Here is a 23,560-nt window from a genome sequence, read left to right on the forward strand (position 1 = left end):
GGTCTACTCAGAGGAACTGATGGTTTTAAAGTAGTTTCTTGACTTCATAGCTGTCTCTCCACTGGTAATAAACTAAATAGCATATGATAAGGGAAATACTATAATAATAATACTAACAAAGAGAAAATAGATTCTCCCTTAATATTAGCTTAATGTGCTGTGGAGAAATTGTGCGAAGAAAGAGTTGTCATTAAAATCATAGCCTAAGGAAGATGTGTTATAGCCAGAATAATAGGCAATATAATATTTCAAATTCACTTTGGCTTTATTATTCATTAAATATATGTCCTTAAAGCTTTCTTGCAAAATATAAAATTTGTGATTTTCCCATTGACTAAGATTATAATTTTGGAGTGTGTTTCTACTGAAAATAATTTGGATCCTATATTATATTTTATTACATAAATTCAGAATCCTAATATTTAGATGTCAGTATGTTTATATGCATTTTATTAATCAAACTGATATTTGCAGAGTCACCAGACATCATTTATTCATTTACGTCACTGGAAGGGCCTACTCCTTCTACGGCACTTATTTAAGCAGCCACGCACACTAGGTGTACTGCTGCCCTCCATATTAGGTACACACTTTATATATATAAATTATATAACTATTTGTCATTTGGTTATTTATATTAAAGGAATTATTCTACTGATGAATTGGTAAGAAAGAGGTTGTAATGGATAGACTATGTGATAAGGATAAAGCACAGGCATTTTTTTTTAGCTTGGCTAAATAACATTTTTAAGGGCAAATGGATGGAAGCAGATGTTTAAATCAAAATATAAAATAATTTATGTACTTTACCAAATGTATGAAAATAAATGTGTACTGAATATAATTCAAGTGGTATTTAACTATCAAGACAACTAAGCCATTACTGAACAGAACAGCAGAGGTTTTCACCTATATAAAAGATAACTGAATATGAGGTCCATTTCCTTTTACATTTAGAATTTGATCGTCATGAAATCCAGATATATGAGGAGGTAGCCAAAATGCCTCCCTTCCAGCGAAAGACTTTAGTATTGATAGGAGCTCAAGGCGTTGGACGAAGAAGCTTGAAGAACAGGTTTATAGTGTTGAATCCTACCAGATTTGGAACTACAGTGCCATGTAAGTTTTTTTGTGAGGTGTTTTTTGTTTTTTGGCTATTTAATTGGCAGGAAAGTGAAGTAGGGGCAGATGATTATTATTTTTATTCCCAAAAAAGTTTTTATTATGTCAGCGAAAATGAGCAAGTAGAAGACACTGAAAAAATCAGTGACTGCAGCTGTCTTGAAATAGTGCTATTGCCTTGTTGGCTTGCTGCCTGATGGCTGTTCCTTCTCCAAACTCTTCAGTTCAGAATTGTTAGTTAAATGCACGTATTAAGAGTTGTGGCAAAATCAGCATTAACTTTGTATTTTCTTTTACACATGATCTCTATCTGAATATTTTTATTTTTCACTAGTTTAGTGTAAAGCAGCGGTCCCCAACCTTTTTGGCACCAGGGACCAGTGCTCCTGTGAGAATCAAATGCCTGATTATCTGAAGTGGAGCTGAGGCAATGATGCTAGCGCTGGGGAGCGGCTGCAAATACACGTGACCCTTCCCTCTCTTGCCTGCCGCTCACCTCATGCTGTACAGCCTGGTTCCTAACAGGCCACGGACCTGTACTGGTCCTTGACCTGGGGGTTGGGGACCCTTGTGTAAAGAAAAGGTACAAACCTGCTGAATCCTCAGACATTTCTTATCGTGTTAATCCCTTTGCAAATTTATGTAATTCAGCTTGTAGCTCTCAGAAGTCTGTAAAGTCATGAACCTGATTTTTGATAGCACACCAAAAGCAATTTATCTTCCATAGCAGGCAGCATTAATTAAGATCACAAAGATTTATATACAAAATAAAATGATACTGATGGGAAATATAACCGTTAAGTGAACCAAACACTCATTTTATGATCTTTACATTCTTTTCCTATTTGCATATTTATGTGGAAAGTTTAACAATGATGTCAAAAGTATGCTTGATGAGAATGGAATTAGATCAAGCAATTAGACGATATCACTGACATTATAAGGACTAAAATACATTTGTCTTTATTTTGAAGATGCATGAACCTTTACTTGTGGGGACTTACGTGTTCTGTCCCCTAAACGATGCAAGAGACAAGCCAGCGTTGCCTTTATAGCTCCCCTTTCTGTGCTGCTTTTGCCGGCCAAGCCCTCTTTGGATTAACACAGTATTTCTTTAGGTATATTCTGAGCCAAAGCTTAGCCAGACATCACTCTTGTCTCTTTTAGATGCATTTTAGACTTCCTCTGCTTTCATCCAGCACGTTTTGAGGTTTAATTCTCAGGGACTCATCTTAATGCTAAAATTGTGAGCGGTTGGTTGGGGGAGTAACCTTATCATTGCCCCCATGTGCTATTTGTAATCTCTTCAGGGTGAGGCTTTAGATTCGATCATAGGTGCTATCAATCATTAAATTCAGACAAACCTGGTTAAGTAGTTATAAAAACACCTCACTGTGATCAAAGCATTTATTTTTTATTTTCATCAATTTAATTCATGTACAGTATTTTTTAATCAAGTAGTTCTTAAAGACATATAATGAAAAAAAAAAATAACCCCCTGCCTTCTTCTACCCCACCTCTGGCCTACTTACCAGAAAGTCATTTTTCATTCTTTTTCGCCGTTTCTTTTGGTAGTCTTCCATATGTCTTAATAATGTCCTCATTCTGCTCTTCCTTGCTTTACGCAGTGTAGACCTCATCTGTTGACTTCCTGACTATTCTCCCAATATAAATGTAGCTCTAGTTTCAGTTAATTCAGTTTTATTTTCAACGGCCTCTCTGTCTCCCCGCACCCAGCAATCACTAGACATCTCTTTTCCTCTCCGTCTTTGCCAGGACTTTATGTGTATATGCATATAGTTTTGTTTTAAACCAAAGACTCACTTCTCCAGGAAGTCCTGTTTCTTTCTTGGCGACCTCAGTCTTCCTGCTTCAGCGAGGACTACACTCTCTCCCTACACGCTCTCCGTTCTGGCCGCCCCCCACTCCGTTAGCCTGGGGCTGTTTCCCCTCGTCTCAGTCCTGGGTTGAAGCTGTTGTTTCTGGTCTTGTTCTTTTTCTTTTTTGGTTTATTGCCTTGTTTTACAGGGCACATCCTCTTATAACTTTGCAAGAAATGATATAAGGCAGGGGTCCCCAGCCCCAGGCCATGAACTGGTACCAGCCCTTGGCCTGTTAGGAGCTGGACCACACAGCAGGAGGTGAGGGGCTGGCAAGTAAAGCTTCATCTGTATTTTCATCCGCTCCCCAGCGCCAGCATCACAGCCTCAGCTCCACCTCAGATCTTCAGGCATTAGATTCCTATAGGAGCACTGGTCCCTGGTGCCAAAAAGGTTGGGGACTGCTGGTATCTGGGATATAATCTCTACATTGTTGTATTCGAAGATGTATTTTTTCTGCCCTGTATTTGATTGATTATTTAGCTGAGATTAGAAATTCTAGATTGTGGAACTGAAAAGATGTTACTCCCGAATCCAGTTCTGTTAAGAAGTCCAGTGCCATTCTAAGTCTTGTTATTTCATACATTACCCGATTTTTCTTTCAGATATTCAGGGTCTCTTATTTTGTTGTTTTTCAGTAGTTTGAAATTGAATAATGATGTGCCTTCATGTGCATCTTTTTTAACTCACTGTGTATGATGATGATTAGTGGGCTTCTGTCACAATAAATTTACCTATCTGGACATTTCAGAGAAATGTAATTATACAATATGTGGTCTTTTGTGATAGACTTCTTCATTTAACATAATATTTTCAAGGTTCATCCATGTTATAGAAGGTATCAGTACTTAGTTTCTTTTTATTCCTAAATGATATTCCATTTTATGGCTATACCACATTTTGTTTATCTGCTCATCAGTTGATAGACACTTGGATTGCTCTATTTTTTAGCTATTATGCATAATGCCGCTATTGACATTTGTGTACAGGTATTTATGTGGACATACACATTTTATTTTTCTCAGGCATATACCTAGGAATGAAATTGGTAGTGACTCTATTTAACCCTCTGAGAAACAGCCACATTGTTTTCCACAGTGGCTGTGCCGTTTTCCACTCCATTGAATTGTCTTGCCACCTTTTCAAAAATCAGTTGACGATAAATATGAAGATTTATTTATGGACTCTCAGTTCTCTTTCATTGACCGTTATGTCTGTTCTCATGCCAGATCCACATTGCCTTGATTACTGCATTTTTGTAATAAGTTTCGAAATCAGAAATTGTGAATCCTCCAAATTTGTTCTTTTTCAAGATTTTTTGTCGATGATGTTCTTGGCTATTCTGGGTCCCTGGCATTTCTATATAAATTATAGAATAAGCTTTCTGTTCCTGCAGGAAAGGCAGCTAGGATTCTGTCAGGGATTGTGTTGAATCTGTAGATCAATTTTGGGGGTATTGCCAACTTAGTAACTTCAAGTCTTCCAATCCGTGAACGTGGCTTGTCTTTCATTTATTTAGGTCTTTAATTTCTTTTGGTGATATTTATAGTTTTCTGTGTACAAGTCTTATGCTTCTTTTGTCAAATTTATTCTTAAGTATTTTAATCTTTTTGTTGCCAGTGCTCTCAGTAGACCCTCCAGTGCAATGGAATAGAAATAGCAGAAGTGGATATTTTTATCAATGTTCATGATCTTAGAGAGATAGCACTCAGTCTTTCATCACTAAGTATGATGTTAGCTAGGGTTTTTGTTTGATAGCCTTTGTCAGATGGAGAAATTTTCTTCCTAGTTTGTTGACTTTTTATTATGAAAGAGGGTACTGGATTTTATAAATGCCTTTTAAGTGTCTATTGAGATGATCATATGACTGTTTTTTTTTTTTTTCTTTAATCACATTTCTGTGGTTAATTCCATTTGGCCATGCTGTGTAATACTTTTTAAATGCTTCTAGATTTAGTTTGCTAGTATTTTGCTGATTTGTGCATCTGTACTCATAAGAGATTGATTTATAGTGTTTATTTCTTACGTTGTTGGGTAATTTTAATATCGTGGTAATACTGGACTCATAGAAGAAGTTGGGAAGTGTTCTTTCCTCTTCTTTTTTTTTTAAGAGTTTGTGAAGGATTACTTTTAATTATTCTTTAAATGTTTCATAGAATTTACCCACAAAGCATTCTGAGCCTGGGGTTTTCAGCTTCAGAATTTCTGCAGGATCTGTAGTAATATCCTCTCTTTCATTCCTGATTTTGGTAAATTGAGTCCTCTCTCTTGGTTACTCTACCTATAGGTTTATCAATTTTGTTGATCTTTTCAAAGAACCAACTTTCGCTTTTTTAAATTTTCTATAGTATTTTTTTATTCTCTCATTAATTTCTGCTATAATCCTTACTATTTCCTTCTTTCTGCTTGCTTTGGGTTTGTTTACCATTTTTCCATTTTCTTTAGGTGGAAGGTTAGATTACATTTGAGATCATGTTTCATAATGTAGGCATTTACAGCCAAAAGTTCCCTTTAAGTACTGCTTTAGCTGCATCTCATAATTTCTGGTATTGTATTTTTTTGTTTTCTTTCATCTCCAAGTATTTTATAATTTCATTGTGATTTCTTATTTGAGCCATTAATTATTTAAGAGTATAATTTCAACATATTTTTTGAATTTCCCAAATTTCTTCTGTTATCGATTTCCAATTCCATTATGGTCAGAGAACACTGACTTGTTTTATGACCTCAGGTATGATTTGGCTGGAGAGAATATTTCAGGTACCCTTGGGGAGATTGTGTATTCTGTGTGGCTGGATGGAGTGTTTTATAGATGTCTGTTAGTTCCAGTTGGTTTAAAGTGTTGTTCAGGCCTTCTATTTCCTCCTATTTGTCTATCCATTATTGAAAGTGGGGTATTGAGTCTCCAAATATTGTTGACTTATCTATTTCTCACTTCAGTTCTGTCAGTTTTTGCTTTATGTATTTTTGGGCTCTGTTGTTAGATGCATATGTGCTTAAAATTGTTTTCTCTCCCCTCCCCACTTAAGCACAGATTTTGGACTTCCTAGACAAAGATTTTATTTTATTTTATTTTTTAATACTGTATTTTACATTCCTATGACTGTTTCGTCACTACTAATTTGTATGTCTTCATCCCTTCACCTTTTTTACCCGGCCCCCCGCAACCCTTCTTCCCTCTGGCAATCACCAATTCGTTTTCTATATCTGTGAGTCTGTTTTTGTTTAGTTTGTTTATTTCTTTTGTTACTTAGATTTCACATATAAATGAAATCATGTGGTATTATCTTTCTCTATCTGACTTATTTCACTCAGCATAATACCCTCATTACAAATGGTAAGATTTGTAATATTCCATTGCATATATGTACTATAACTTCTTTATCTAGTCATGTATTGATGGGCACTTAGGTTGCTTCTGTATCTTGGCTATTGTGAACAGTGCTGCTGTGAACATAGGGATGCATAGATCTTTACAAATTAGTGTTTTGGTTTTCTTTGGATAAATACCCAGAAGTATAATTGCTGGGTCAAAAGGTAGTTCTATTTCTAATTTTTTGAGGACCCTCCAAACTATTTTTCATAGTGGCTTTATCAATTTGCCATCCCACCAACAGTGTATGAGGGTTCCCTTTTCTCCACATCCTCGCCAACACTTGTTGTGTTTTGATTTATTGATGATAGCTAATCTGACAGGGGTGATGTGATAACTCATTAGGTTTTAATTTGAATTTTTCTGATAATTAGTGATCTTGAACATCTTTTCATATGTCTGTTGGCCATCTGTATTTCTTCTCTGGAGAAATACCTATTCAGGTCTTTTGCCCAGTTTTTAACTGGATTGTTTATGTTTTCGTTGTATGAGTTCTTTATAAATTTCAGATATTAACCCTTTGTCAAATATCTTCTCCCATTCAGTACGTTGTTTTTGATGGTTTCCTTTGCTATATAAAAACTTTTTAGTTTGATGTAAAAAAAGAAAATGGGAGTATAATTGTTTTATCTTCTTATGAATTGATTCTTTTTTCATTATAAACTGTTCTTCTCTGTCTCTAGTAACAGTTTTTGTCTTAAAGTCTGTTTTGTCTGATATAAGTATAGCCATTCCAGCTCTATTTGGGTTATTGTTTGAGTGGTATACCTTTTCCTTCCTTTTACTTTCAATCATTTTTCCATGGGGTAAGGAGAAAAAGAAAAGAAAGCATTACTCCCAAACCTATGACTCATTCCCTAAGTGACTCTTTTTTGAGCACATATGTGATAGAAGTAGGTAAATGGATGATCCCAGGATTAAGTTGGCTGCTTTTTGGTAAACTCCGAAAGAGGAGGCTATCAGTCTTTTATTCTAGCACCTACCTGGGACTTGAAGGAAATTGTGGGACCGCAAGAAAAGTCTCATTTAACATTCTGTTTACAAATATAAAGAAAACAATTGAAAGAACTTGAACTTACAGAATTACAATCATATTATTCATATAAAATTTGCTTTTTTCCCTACTTAACACATTGATCTTTTCTTCACACTCCTTAAACTTATCATTTACACCTTTTTGTTCTTGTTGGTCCTTCAGCCTGGAACACGCTACTTCCCAGATCTTCACGTGCTTGAATTTTACTTTTTATTAAGGTCTCATTCTCTCAGAGGCCTTTATTGATTATTCATTCTAAAGTAGCTTCCCCAGTACCTAGTGGTTGTGCCTTAGCACTTAAATTCTTAATTGTTACTTGACTACTCACCTACCTTCACATTCAAGAATATGTCCCATGAGAACACAGAGCTTGTCTGTCATTTGTACTTCTACAAGCCCAGCATCCAGAACAGAATCTGGCATATAGTATATACCCAATATTTGTTGAATGAATGAATGAATGAATGAGTGAGTGAATGGACTTATTATACCATGAGCTTTTTCTCACAAGTCATTACTTTTTTTGTAAATATTCTGTAACTCAACAATAGAAGAAAAAATTCCATTTAAAAACGGACAAAGACCTTGAATATACATTTCTGCTAAGAAGATATACAAATGGTCAATAAGCACATGAAAAGATGCTGAACAGTACTAATCATCAATAAAATGCAAATCAAAATCTCAATGATATACCATTAGGATAGTTTTATATATATGAAAACAAAAACAGAAAATAAGTGTTGGCAAAGATGTGGAGATATTAGAACCTTTATCCATTATTGGTGGGAGTGCGAAATGGTACACCCATTGTAGTTCCTCAAAAAATTAAACAGAATTACCATATGATCCAGCAATTCACCTTATAAGTATATACCCAAAAGAATTGAAAGCAGGGGCTCAGGTATCTATACATGAATGCTCATAGCAACATTATTTACAATAGCCAAAAGGTGGAAAAAGCTCAGATGTCCATCAGTGGATAGATATATAAACTAAATGTGATATGTACATACAATGGAATATTATTCAGCCTTAAGAATGAAATTGTGATCCATGCTCTAACATGAATGAACCTTAAAAACAGTAGGCTGAGTGAAATAAGCTAGACTCAAAAAGATAAATATTGTATGGTTCCATTTATTTGAAATACCTAGGACAGTAAAATTCATAGAGACAGGAAGTGGAGTAGTGATTACCAGGGCCAGGGGTAGGGCATAATGAAGAGTACTGTCTAATGGGCACAGAGTTTCAGTTTAAGTGAGGAACAGGTTCTGGAAATGGATGGCGGTGGTAGTTGCACAATAGTGTGAATGTACTTAATGTCACTGAATTGTGTGCTTAAAAGCAGTTAAAATGGTAAATTTTATGTTATGTATGTTTTACCATGATTTAAAAAAAAAACTTCAAAATTAATCTTAAAAGTTTCTTAATATTCCAGTATACTAATGCTTTAAATAAAGTATACTATGCTTTGTTTAACCATTACTATTATCGTTCATTTATATGATTTGGGTGATGACTTTTGTTACAAGGAGATGACAGTATGTATACACAATCTCTGATATAAAATTATTAGAGATATATATATACACACACACACACATACACACATACATATGTATACATATATGTTTCAATTTCTTGATTTCTTAGTGCCAAATTAATATCCAGAAAGATGTACTATTTTATCTTTCAACAGACCTTTACTTATAGTAAAGATTCAAATTTGAATTTTTATTATAGAGAGATTTATATATATATATCCATCAAGTCATCTTTGACTTTTCTTTAAGTCATTAATTTATACAGTATCTAGCTTTTTTTTAAGCCTCAAAATCAACACACAAAAGGAAACACTGATAAAGTGGGACGAGTTTGCCTAATTTCTGATATATGATACTGTGTTGCACATTGTCAGGTGGTATAGATTGGGAAGTCTCATTGGGGAAGGAGGTGAATTCTGGCATTGTATTAAATTGATTTAACTTTCTTTGTATTTTATAAAATGATCCTAAAATAAAAGAGAAAAAACTGTTAACCCAGAGGGCGGAGCTACCTATGACTCCTTTCTCCTCTTCGTCTTCGATGTCTCGATTAGGAAATGTTAAAGTGTAAAGAGTGGATATAATTGATATTCTTTAAGAAGGGGTGTGCTGGTCAACTGAAAAACGTATTCACTTGCAACATAAACATACCTCACACTTATGATTCACCATAATTAAGAATTTAAATGTAAGGCTCTGCTTCTAGGTAATATTTTGAGTTTCAAACTGACCTTATAAAGCACAATTTTTGGAGACAAATTGCATAATGGGGAGTCCCTCTTAAAACATTCCTGTAGATCAGGGGTCAGCAAACTACTTTATTCAACGGCCACATCATAAATATTTTAGGCTTTGCAGGCCATCTGATCTCTGTTACAACAACTCCACCAGTATAGAATGAATAAAACCATAGACTATAAAAGGAATGAGCATAGCTGTGGTCCAATAAAACTTATTTACAAAAATAAGAAGCAGGTCGCATTTGGCCGTAGGCCATAGTTTGCCAGCGCCTGCACTAAATGGAAAAAATCTTAAGCTACCCTGTGTATTTTAGTCCATTTTCTAATACCCTTCATTCTCTTTGTGCAAATTCTCAACATTATTTTATTTAGTTACTTCACGGAAACCAAGAGAAGATGAAAAAGATGGCCAAGCGTATAAATTCGTGTCACGATCAGAGATGGAAGCAGATATTAAAGCTGGGAAATATTTAGAACACGGGGAATATGAAGGAAATCTCTATGGAACCAAGATCGATTCTATCCTTGAAGTTGTCCAGACCGGTCGAACTTGCATCTTGGACGTCAACCCACAAGTAAGCTTCATGGATTCCAAAGCGGTTTTTAAAATTTCATTTCCTGCGCTATTTCTGTTTTGTTTTATTTTGAGATAGAGAACTTTATTATGCGTCCGCTGGTTAAATAAATCCCTGATCAATTAGCCAGCAGAGGCTTGGATAGCAATAGAATGTGGAGAGAAGTTTAATATTTATTTATGTGCTCAAGTAATATAAATGCACGTGTTAGGAAATGTTAAATTTAAAATTTAAACAAGGCTGCGGCGACATTGAGAATAAAAATTTTAAGTCACACGCTTTCTCTCCCAACACACACACACACACACACACACACACACACACACACACACACACACACACACACACACACACATTCATTTCATTCTTATTTTACGTCTCTCACTCCTTCTACACTCCTCTGCACTCAACCCGACCTCACTTCCCTACTCAGAGATATGTCTTACTGATAATTTGCTATCTTTTTGTCTTTTAGTGTGCTTTAAATAAATTTTTATATGTATGTATTATATACACACATATACATATATATATAATGTAATGGGTTTTCTATTTTTGCTGTTTCTTTTTTACATAAATGGGAAAAAAATTCTATGCAAATTTTTTGGCTTTTTTCATTAAACAGTATTTCTTGAAGATGTTTTTCATGTCAGTTGCTGTCGAGCTTTCGTGATTGCTGCGTAGTATTTCCTAGTATGGATGTACGCTAATTTATTTAACCACTCTTCAGTTAATAGACACTGAGATTATTTCTAGCTTTTTCAATATTAACAGTTCTGCAACGAACACGAAAAACGTTTACATCATTCTCGGTGACTTTTGGATCATTAAGTTTAATACTTTCCTTTGTTCTAGAGGATCAAAGAGTGTAGCGAGACTGAGGTCAGAACCCGATTAACGGATCACGATGTTAGGAAAGCACTGAATGGAATCAAAAGGGCGGAAGTGGCGCAAGTGTGAAATGACATCCTTAGTCCTTCGGAAGCAGATGGAGAGACTTTGAGTATTTAGTATAAATTAAAGGGTAACATGAAACAGATTCTAATCCCGTATAAACTGGTGTGTCATTGTTCTTCTGCACAGGCCCTGAAAGTACTGAGGACGTCTGAGTTCATGCCCTACGTCGTATTTATTGCTGCTCCAGAACTAGAGACGTTACGTGCCATGCACAAGGCTGTGGTGGATGCGGGCATCACTACCAAGCTTCTGACGGTGAGCGGTTCTTTTCAGGCTGACAGTAGTACTTCCTCCTAAAGTGTTTCTTTTTCCTTTGCTTTTGGGCTTGTTTAATCCTATAGAATCATATTTATGGAATAAACATCCTATTTAAAATAAGATATTATATAGAATAAAAATTCATTCCTGGATGTAGATAGGATTTGGAATAGTATCGCCTTTACTTAAAAATCATTGTTTACTTCCTTTTAAAACAAAAGTTTACTCCCCCCTATGTAAATGAAATAGGCCAGTATTAAAATAGGCATAGTAATTCAACTCCCTCCTTAACTGGGCCCCAAGACCATTTTAGATGGAATCGGGCTTGTTCAGGGTAGCGTGGCCGTAGCCAAGACCATTTTAGTTTCTGTTACGTTTTCTCTTGCTCTTCCTCTCTCTATAATGGAAAATTTTAAATGTATACAAAAGAGAAAAAAATGAACTTCCATGTGCCCATCACCTAGTTTCAATAACATGTAGCCATTTTTATTTAATTATTACCTCTCCTCGCTTCCACCCTTACTTTGAATAATTTTGAAGCAAATCTCCGATATCATATCAACTGTAAATATTTTAGTATTTATTTCTAAAAGACAAAGACTTTTTAAACATAACCATAACACTGTCAACATGTAAACCATAAGAGCAACTTAATACCATCAGTATACAGTCTTTATTTGAATTTCCCCATGATTTATAATTTATTTTTACAGGTGATTTCTTCAAATTAGGATCCAAATAAGATCAACCCATTGCATTCACTTGACGTCTTCTAAATCCCTTTTTCCCCAGCTTAATTGGGGTATAATTGACATACAGTGGACTGTACACATTGAACGTGTATAACTTGATAAGTTTGGGCACACGCGTGCACCCTGAAGCCGTCGCAGTCAAGAGAATGGACGTGTCCATCACCTCCAAAAGCTTCCCTGTGCCCCTTCAGAATCCCTCCCTCCTGCCGCTTCCGCCTCCTCCCACACTGCAGCTTCTAAGCCTTGCGACCAGGTGGTGTTAGTCCTCTTTATTCTTTTTCAGGTTGTTCCATGTCTCTACTCAATTCTTTGAATATTTGCAACACAGCTATAACAAGTGTTTTCAAGTCATCAGCTACTAATTCTAACATTTGTGCCAGTTCTGGGTCGATTTCGATTGAATGACTTTGCTCCTCATCGTGGGTTGTGTTTTCCTGCTCCTTTGCAATCTGGTCATTTTTCGTTGGATGCCAGACGTTGTAGGCTTTGTTCTGGGATGCGGTTGTTGGGACCTCGTTTGTTCCTGCCGGGTCTCGCTTTTAAAATGTGTTAGGGAAGACCAGAGCCGTTCTCACTCTCGGGGCGTTTATTTTCCACTACTGCGGTAAGGGCATTTGAGCACTCTTCCCAGTGGGCTGTGCATGAGGCTTTCTCTTCTGCCTTGTGGGAATAAGTCCTATTCCTGGCTCAGGATGAATACCTCTCATGCTCTCTGGTGGCTCTACATTGGTCTCAGGTGTTTGTATACATGTACAGACTGGGACTCAGCTAAATGTTGGACCTTTTGCAAGTCTTCAGAGTTGTCTCTCCGTGCTCTCTGTTCCATTCCAGTATTCTGTCCTGTGATCTCTGGGTCTCCCTGGACTCTCAGCTCTGTCCTGACTTAGAGAGTTCGACAGGCTCCTACTGGGCTACACCTCACTGTGCTGCAGCCTGGAAACCCTTTCAGGCCAGTAATGGGGGCTAATCACAGGGCTCACTTCGTTTGTTTCCTAGCTCTCTGGGATGTCTGCCTTTCACTACCTGTTGTACAAAGTCTTAAAAACTGTCGTTCCATACATGTTGACTGTTTTAGTTGCCAAGCAGGAAGGTTAGTCTGATCCTGTTACTGCATCTTAGCTGGAAGCAGATTTCCCTTTGGTCTGTTTTAATCTCAAGTTCTCACTGCCTTCCTCTTCCCCTCTTTTTTAATCTTCTAATTTAGTTGTTCAAAGAATTGGGTCATTTATCCTATATAGAGTGTTCCATAGCTTGGATTTTGCCAGTTCTGTCCCCATTGTGTCATTTTCTACTCCTTGTATTTCTTGTGAATCGTTAAGAGGTTTGATCAGATATAGGTTCAGTTTTTTTTTCAAGAATAATTGATAACTGATACTTCTTGTTTTGTTACATTATGAGGCATATGAAATAAGCTGTCTCTCTTTTTGTAATAAAATTTATCAGTGGATTTAGGTGTTGTTAGACTGATCTGTAAAGTAACTTTTCACCTAATCATTTTAGCGAGTTTTATTGATTTTTGCCTGGATCAGGGGCCCTTTTTTGTTTGTTTGTTTGTTTGTTTTTTAGGGATAGTAATGTTGTAAGCTCGTGATTCTTTCTGCATTTGTAAACTAGAGTTCTTCTAAAAAAAATAACTTTTCCTCATCAACTAGTTGATTACTCCGAAGTGGAGTTCTTATAGGAAAATTAAGGTACATGCTTGATATTTTCCTTTTATGGGTTAGTTTTCAGAATACTGAGTTTGTTCTGAAAGAGCCTCTAGAGATGAAGGTGACTAAGTAAGGTGTGTCTTTTTGTTTTTTTTTTGGTTTCATCATGAGCACATGGATTTAAACTGATTTGATATGTTTTACTTTATTGCAGTTGTTATTCTTATTGATGCTCAAATTGTCCCATCTTCGACCAATAAGAGCTTATTCACGTTCGCCCTTGAGACCTTATTCCATAAGCCTAATAGTCTTAGCTTCTTTGCTATCTGATATGACAAATGTTCCAGGCTCATCTTGTACATTTCCCACTTCAGTCCAGGAATCAGCTGTTTCTCCAAGAAGCTCTGGATGGTTTTAGGGTAAATGGTATTTGAGGACTGTTAACAGTAGGGGTGTTACACGATTGATCATTGTTTCTTGCTATACCTTTTAGGTAGAGAGAACTGGGATATATGCTTTTTTGATTATACGTTTGAAGGAAACTATATCATGAATTCATACTGATACTTCCTACTCAAATTTAGGATTACAGGGTTTTTATTTTATCTCTTTTATATGTTTAACTCCATTCTTCTATGCCAAGTATCCCAGTTCTCAAAAACACTAGGAATGTTAGACTATCACATAATTGCTCATTTGCTTTGTACCACAGTATACTTACAAGTATGAGAATAAGTATATCAGTACGGATACCAAGTATGAGTACTGTAAACTGTTTTTTTCTCCCTTTTTTTTTTTTTAAATCCTCTGGTTTATGCCAATAAATATATATATAGTCAAATCGCTGTTTTAAAGTCACTTGGAATGCTTCCTCTCTATGCACTTAGGCCAGTTTTTACTCTCTTTGATGTTGAAATTGTCCTATCTTCAGCCAGTGGAAGTCTTCTTAACACAACCCGATAGTCTTGGATGATTCGTTGCTTCCTGGTACAAAAAAACTGCTCCAAGTTGTCTTTACACATTTCTTGGCCCAAACCTGGGATCAGCCATTTGAAAGCCCTGGTTCTTTAAAGTGGGAAATGATATTTAGAGATAATGTAGATGCTAAAAGAGTATGTTCAACTTAGCTGATCATTGTTTCCAGGCCTTTTGTGTGGCCAGAGGTAGGAAATACGTTTTTCTTTGTTAGAAAACACATCATTAGTTTAATTTGGTAGTTCGAATTCAAATTTTACACGATTTTTACTTAACTTCTTTGACTTTATGTGTGTCTTTTTTCCTCTTATGCTGAAAATATTGGTTCCTGATGACAGTAACATAATTTCTTACTTTATTCAAGTGAATGAAGCACATTTAAGTTTCAGACTTTTTTCGAAGTTGTCCTCAGGGCACATCCCACTGGGTGTTACTTTATTTTAAAGTCAGTGAAATGATTCCTCTGTGGTTAAGCCATCAGGTTGAAACACAGGTTTGTTTCATTTTGCTTTTGATTTTTAGATAGTGTTCATTTTGTCATTTGAATTTAATTTCGTTATGTAATGTTATACGTTTTTCATAGTTACAGAGTAAATCGTAAAAACAAACCAAAAAGTCCAGCTTTTGTCTGCCCTCTTTACTCTGTTTCCTCTCACCCACAAGGGTAGACATTTTTACTATTTTTATAATAAAAGCAAGTATGTATGTGTATCTTTCTTCCCCCATTTCCTACAGAAAAGGTAGCTAATTAGTCTGCCTGTATTTTTTCACTTACCAATATATTCTGAGGATCACTTTATAGCCATATATATAGAGAGAGACTCTTTAATCTTTTTTTTTTTTCCCATCCGTATGGTGTACTCCATTATTGTTACGGGATTGTTATTGTCAAAAAACTGTTTTGTTTTTTTTTTTAACAAGTCAGCTTGCTAATGACTATAATAGGTAAGAATTGTTTTCAAGTTGAATTGTGGCCTGTTTATACATCCATAATAAAAGATATTTTAGTTGTTTCAAGCGTATTTTGAGGTCTCAGTGAAAGTGGTAGCTAAAATGTGTTAGTGGCCCTCGGGCCCCGCTGGGAACCCATTTCTCTCTACACTTTCCTTATATTAACTTAGATACCGTGTCATGCAGACGATCCCCGATTTGTGTATAGGTGAACCGGACTTCCAAGCTCTGACTTGCATAACCAATCGTCTGCTTACTTTACATCTCCACTCAGGTGTCTCACAGACATCTTAATATGGACAAAATAGAACATTTTGTTTCCTCCCTCCAAATCGTATTTTCCCCATCCCCACTCCCCAACTCTGCATCTTCTGCAGACACCCATTTACTCGAGCAAAAACCTAGAACTATCCCCCATTCATTCATTTCCCTCACTTTTTGCATCCACCCCATCAGCTAATCCTGATGATTTTATCACCAAAATATATTTCCAGTGTGGTGGCATTTCCATCTCCTCTGCCACCATTATACTCCAGAGGTGTCTTCCCATTGCATCTAGGTCCTCCATGACCTGTTCCTTCCTCATCTCAACTTATTGCCCCCTCCCCGCCAAACCCTCTGTCCATCTTGCTGTTCTTTAAGTATCTTAAATACATCAGGGTCATTTCTCTCCTGGGTTTTGCTGTTTCCTCTGCCTGGAATGCTCTTCCCCCACTATAGTTCACGGTTTAAACGTCATTTACTCAGTGTCTCTGTAATCATTCTATCTAAAATAGGTCTCTTAAAATGCTTTGTTCCAGATTGGCTTCTTTTATAGTACTTACTACAACTTGCAAGTTTTTGTGTTTATTTGCCCTTTATCTGTTTCCTCCACTATAGGATAGGAACCCACCTATCTTATTCATTATTATATCCACAGATAATGAAACATTATAGACACTTTAATAGGAATGCAATAAATATTCGAAGAACATGTAGAAGTATTATAAAATTTCAAAAACAGTTTAATGAAAAGCTTTACTTGTTCATGCAGAATCCATTACTTATTTATTCTTCTTCATCATTCCAAAATAACTAGAAATGTTTTATGAAATATAAACAATGCTAGCTAAAGAAATAATCTAAAATTAGTCTTCAAAATACATTTCTAAGATCCTCTTAGAGGTAGGCTGGAAATTTGTCTTTGAGCTTAACAGCCACTACGAATTAGCTTCCATGACCTAGAGTCCATAAGATAAAAATCTTTTGAAAAGGATGATGTCGTTGGGCTAGAGACTAGTCACCTGCAGTAATTCTTTTATTACCTTAGATTTTACCCTCAAATTATTGTCAACGGTCTTTTAATTAGGCGTCTTATCCTAAAATCAATAAATCAGAAGATTCAGAAACTCATAAATGCAGACACGAACACAGCAGGAAAGACTGGCATATGAACAGGTGGTGATGTCTTTTTCAGCACTCTCTATAGATTAGATTTAGTGGGTTAATATCAGAATCACAGTAAAAAATGATCTAACCTACTTATTTCTCATGTTCCCTTGGGCTTGGTGTTGGAGCAAATAAATACACATTAAAATATAAACGTTTTCTTCTAAAACTCTTCAACAGGACTCTGACTTGAAGAAAACAGTGGACGAAAGTGCACGCATTCAGAGAGCGTACAACCACTATTTCGACTTGATCATCATAAACGACAATCTGGACAAAGCCTTTGAGAAACTACAAACTGCCATAGAGAAACTGAGAATGGAACCACAGTGGGTCCCCATCAGCTGGGTTTACTGATGAGTCAATAAGGTTCACAATTAAAATACGACTTTTAAAAAGTGGCTGCAACAAATAAACCTTCTACCGAGAAAGTACACAGATAGAAGATACCTGCCAAGTCCAGGCATTTTTATTGTGTAGATTGAAATACCAGTACACTGTTCCAAATTTTTATATAAAACATGGTTGGGAAGGTGTACTAATATATAATTTATCTTAATTTTTCTAACTTTTTATGGATAACCTTTCTATTCATATCACATAAAGAAATGCGTTGAAGCATTTTGTATATGTTTTGATTTAGCACCCTTGCCTTTTTCGTCAAAGGAATTTTCAAATCATCCGTTCTAAGATTAGTCTCACATTTTCACTGTGATAATGAATACTTGAAATAGTTTTGTAAAACTGTCATTTAGTTCAGTATTTAACTAGTGGTGGGTCGGTTACTCTGATTAGGAGAAACTAGTAGTTATTGGCCTTCTTTCCTAAATAATTTCTGATAGAAGCAGAAATTTAATGTCACTGCTACAGCTAGCCAGCTATCCTCCAAATCTGACATCAAAAGTCCACTCAGCGCTACATCGCTTTGTTATTCCAGAGATATGTGGCTATCCATTCTAATTTTTGATATATTGTTTTTTTCCTCCTTCATTTCTACCTTTAGTGAAAAAAAAAAAATGAAGAGCAATACCTTGCACTCTCATTTGTTGCAGTAACAGGCCGATGCTGAATTAACATATACACAGCACGCAAGGCCATGCAGGCTGAGAGAGTGCCTTCTCTTGTAAAACCTTACAGCAAAATGACACTTACAGTCGATTCGTTTTCGTGCGTAAAAATTTAACTGACAAAAATGAACCTATTTCTTCAGACAGCTTTTTTTTTTATTAGGATATGGTCAGCAAATGTATCATGATTTTAAGCATCCTGTGATGCTTAAAAATGCCTCTGAGTTTGCAGCTGGGGAGGTGTGTGCACAGTCGGTGTGCTTTTTGAAGTGCGATGTGATCATTAAGGTGTTTGTTCAATTTGTTGTGTTGAGAAGCCAGCCTACTGAATGATTTTTAAGATCGGAAATAATTGTCAGCTGTTTTATCTATATGTGACATACATTATATAATATATACATTGTATATATTATATAATATTTTAAATAATGGGTATTTTTACATGTCTATAAGGAGATGCACTTTTTTGTTTGCTGATTAAGGAAACAGTTCTCCTCCTCTAGATGCATTAACATACACAAATTTCCAAAATTTACTTCAGTTAATACCTTCCTTTGGGGTTCTTAGATGGTATAAATTGTTCCTAAAACATATTTAGAGATGCCATGCTCATCATTAAACAAAGTTAGCCATATTTTCTATTGCTTGTAGCTTTTCACATAAACAGTATTCACACTTAAAGTCTTAGGTGCTTAAATATTGGTGGTTGTCTTTGTCCGGTGGCAGGCACCAGACACCTGGCCGCTGGATTTGTTTTCCTCTCAAAGCTGTCACGTGGAATGGCCGCCGGGAGGGTTGGAGGGAAGTAGTACACACACATTGTTTTAAATCTTTTTCACAGTGAACTAAAACACTCAAGTTGCTGCATTGTTAAGATTGGAAATCTATAGGTATTTTTTTAATTCCAGACGTTCATATCCAATATACAAATTAACTTTATCCTAGGATAGGAAATTGGTGGCAAAATGGATCGCACTCTTTTAATAACTTTGATAACTTTTAAACTGCATCTATTTACATCACATTCTTGGTTTCTTAAAGCGACATGAGTCAAAACACAGTGTCAAGGTAATGTCCTATGACTTCGCGTTTCGACACACTCAGTTTTAAGGGGAATGTCATGTCCACATTCTCAGGTGTGCCTTCATGCTGCCACATGGAGCCTCTTCGAAGAGCTTTGGGATCATTGTGGCAGCATAAACAGTGTATCCACAAAATGTTTCACCCATCTTGGCAAAATAGAGACGATTTTGCCAAGCTAATATATATTTTTAGCTTTGTCATATGGTATAAAAATGCATATTATTTAGAAAACAATCTACACTTAGAAGAATTATTTCTGTTATAAATGATATTCATCACTAACTACTTAGTTAATACACACCCAATCCCTCCTAATATGAAATAAAATGATACCGTTTAGTTCATTTCAGCTTAGATACCAGAGTTGAAGAGAATAAATTTAGAAAATTTCATTGTATTTCAATAAAGAGTCATTGAACTTGAAACTCAAGTCCCATCTGAATCTGCAGGAACCAGCAGAGCCCTGCTGGACAAGGCCCAGTGGCCTCAGGATTGTCTTGTGGGAAAGGGCTAAGATAATTAGCTCTACCACAGAGAAAATGGTTCAAAATGATAATGAACATTGATAATAGTTAAAATACACACACACACACACGCACACACACACACACACACATACACACACACACACACGTGCGCGCGCGCCTACCTATGCTTTTGGAAACGTGATGTGCCAATACTTTAATGCACCTGAGGATTCCTTGTGGACAGGTGAGTATCTGCATTTAGCATTCAGGGCATAACTATTTATTTATATACAACTAATAATACACACACACACATATATATATTTTTTCATTTTCAAATGTACAATACCCATAGAATTGCTATCCCTGGAAAAGTCATTCAACTGTAACTAGTCAAATATAAATGATGCACTATAAGTAGAATTTCACCTTTATTACAGCCATGCCTTGATTATGCAGTCTCAATTTCTGTTTGATATTTGGGTGATATTAAATATCCAACACATCAGGACTTGTGCCAACTCTAACTATACAATTGCTGAACATAGCTTACTAAAAAACATGATCATAAATCCAACATGACTACAGCAATAGTAGTCTGAACCCTAGATTATAGAATCTAGTAAAATTTATAATGGCTTGTAAGGACAATTTTTTCTTAAAAGCAAATTATTAACACCAATTTAGAAAATAATGCAAATTAGCAATAAAATACAATAGCGTGGCATTTTAGATTATGGGCAGATACTAGCTGCTTTGACCATAATATCTCAATGACAATAAAAGATGATCTTTGCTTTAAAATTTTATTAAATCGTTACTTATTTTTATAGATAACAACAAGTGTCACAATTGTGATTGGGGTTGATTTTAAGATGGATAGCCATGGAGTTAGGCACAATTATTTTGAATTGGTAAACATTGAACATAAAAGTTTGAAAATTGGTCAAAATAATGATCTACCTAACATTGTAATTTTACGACTTCTAAAACAATACTCCATTTTCCAGAAATCACAGGCTAGAAAGCCAATAATTTTGTAGTAATGAATCTTTATACTAAATATGAAAAAAAGCGATCCTGAAATTTTATGTACAGAGATAGCAGGTCATTTTTTAAATGTTTGAGTCGCCATATATATAATATATATACAGCTATGTGTATAATATGTAAAATTCTCCCAAAATACATGAATAAAACTAAATATATTCACTCATGTAATCATAACTAGTATTCTTAAATTTTTAATTACTCCCAAATCCTTAGACATTATGAAACTTTCTTCACGTTGTTTTAAAGGGCTTTATTTTACCTTGAGACAGATACTAATCTTAACACATGCGGTATTAAGCTCAGAAAATTTTCATTATAACTTAATTTCCTTAAGGAAAAAGGAGAGAGTCCTAAATGGAAATTTCTTGGGAAATACATATTTAAACCTGCTAATGAATTCATGGTATAGTTCAGGCTTGAGACTATGGTACCTGTTCTCTTGTTCCAAAGGATTTGCTGCGAGAATTCATCTGTAATATATTTCGAGTTCTTGGGAGAAATTCAATATTTTAAATGATAGGATTATTGTATATAGTATACGTGAATATTTTTCTCAAACTTAAGAATACAATGACTAATATTATTCAGTCTCATATCAGTTTTTATGTAAATATACATTGTATACCTGAGGATAATTCTATAATTTTTTAAGGTAAGATTATTTTTTAAATGCATTTTTGTTAGCTTCAAGTTTTATTCATTTTTCGATAGTTCCCATAATTTGTCATGTTATTTTCTGTGTCTTTGGAATGATTTAGTGCACAGAACCAAAAATAAGTCCTTAATACACCAAAAAGTGAAGGAAGTGATGAACTCTCATTTCTAAGGTAAAAACTGTAAAGCATGGTTTGTACCACTTCTTCAATATACTGTACTACTTTCTTTAAAATAGGCTCTTTTGATAAAAAGAGAGATGGTGTACTTCTACTGGCTGCGATCCTAATTCTGACTCCTAACCATGTGACCTTTGATATAATTTATCTCTCCCTATACTTTTAAGATTCCATTTGTTAAATAAGGCTAATGTTTGTCTTCAGCTTCAATTACAGGAAGTAATTTGTAACTCTGATGTGGTTAATGCTAAACTGGAAAATCTTTTTTCAGTTTCAGGGTAGTTATCTGTTTTTTATATGTATGCACTTATATTGAGGTTATTTATCTTTTACTTCTTTTAACGTGTACCTTTTTCAGAGGTAACAGTGAACAGTGCACACCATTTAGGAATTCTGTCTCTAGTTTTAAAACAGTTCTGAGGCCATCGTTCCAGATCTGTTCTGTTCTTAGTCGCCCTGGTCAGGAGGTCCATTTTAGATTAGAATCCCATTCTAGATTAGAATCCCATTCTAAGTCCAAACCCTTAGCAAATCCTTGCTGTCAGCCAGACCACTCACAAATCAAATTTAAGTAAGCAATCCATTACTCCTACATCAGAAGACACACTCATCTTTGCCCCTTAAAGCTGCCCTACACTATTTCTTATTCCTGAAATTTATCACTGCAGCCCATATTATTTTATCGATAGTATTAAATTACAGGGTGTCTGTTTCTTTATAGGGAGAAACATTCAGAAACAGGTCATTAGTGGATCTCTAATCCAACAAGATTGTTTTATGGTGATTGGCTGATTATGCAGTGCTATGATGATAACTCCGGCCTCCACACACCAAAGTCAGAAGTAATCTCTCTCCTCTCTCCTCTCCTCCCCTCCCCTCCCCTCCCTTCCCCTCCTCTCCCCTCTCTGTCTCTCTTCCCCGCTCTCCTCTCTCTCCTCTCTCTCCCTCTCTCTTTCCTCCCTCTCTTCATTACAAACTTTTACTGTTTTCTAATCTCCAGCACAAACTGAACGGACACATCTACAGTTAACGTAAATATCATTTACAACTTGGGAGATTAAATGACTCAGTACTTGTAAACCTGTCTCGAGTCCTACCGAACAGGTTAGCGTAGAGCAGAAGCCAAATGTCTCATTTTAAACGTTGGAAATTGAGATCTTTATTGTACTTCAGAAACAGCAAGCCGGAGGTCGAAACATAAATATGACAGGCCATTCCTGAAATTGGGTTTCCTTCATATCAGCCTAGGAGCTTGGAGGAAGAGGGGAAAACATAGCATTGAAAATTCCTCAGCTATGAGTTTCCAGTGTTAAACCAGAAGTCATGAGCAGTTAAAATGTGGTTTTCATAGAATCCTGAAAGAGAAGAGGCGGGCAGTCGTGTAAGTAACTCTGCTATGAACACACAAAGCTTGTGCTCCAAATGAGGAATGCCCCAGCCTTTTCAGGTGGGACCAGACAGCTCCCTCTGTATTTGGAATATAAGATAAATACCTCTATTGGTTGAATGCTGTCCTTAAAAAACAACCGCTGACTCCTGTTTCTTCAGTAACCCTGGTTTTTAAGGAAGTGGTGTCTTGTATTTTGCTGTAGAAGAAAGCGTTCAGCAGCAAGTGTAATTTTCTCTGTGTTACGCTGAGCTCTGTTAGAGCCCAGGATGAGTATTTGTCGTGAAAACTTTGCTTTCGGGGATTTTTCTTTTTCCCATTTCATTTTGGTATATCTTTATTTTGAACACAAATGCATGCTCTTTTCAACCTCTAGTCTTTGAAGTGATTGTAGAACTTTTTTCTTTTTTAATGGAGGACAAAATGC

The 23,560-nt window shown here is 35.7% G+C and overlaps 1 protein-coding gene across 1 annotated transcript in view; it reads left to right on the top strand.

The window, feature by feature from the left end:
- MPP6 (membrane palmitoylated protein 6) overlaps positions 1 to 21,840 on the top strand; it is an 84,124-nt gene extending 62,284 nt beyond the window's left edge. Inside the window, 4 exon segments of the mRNA XM_011361670.2 lie at positions 958 to 1,119; positions 10,071 to 10,273; positions 11,357 to 11,485; positions 17,424 to 21,840. Coding sequence (XP_011359972.1) covers positions 958 to 1,119; positions 10,071 to 10,273; positions 11,357 to 11,485; positions 17,424 to 17,600 — 671 coding nt within the window. The 3' untranslated portion in view covers positions 17,601 to 21,840.
- Positions 21,841 to 23,560: the final 1,720 nt, after the last annotated feature.

This window comes from Pteropus vampyrus, unplaced genomic scaffold (genome assembly GCF_000151845.1).
Source record: "Pteropus vampyrus isolate Shadow unplaced genomic scaffold, Pvam_2.0 Scaffold69, whole genome shotgun sequence".
Lineage (NCBI taxonomy): Eukaryota > Metazoa > Chordata > Mammalia > Chiroptera > Pteropodidae > Pteropus > Pteropus vampyrus.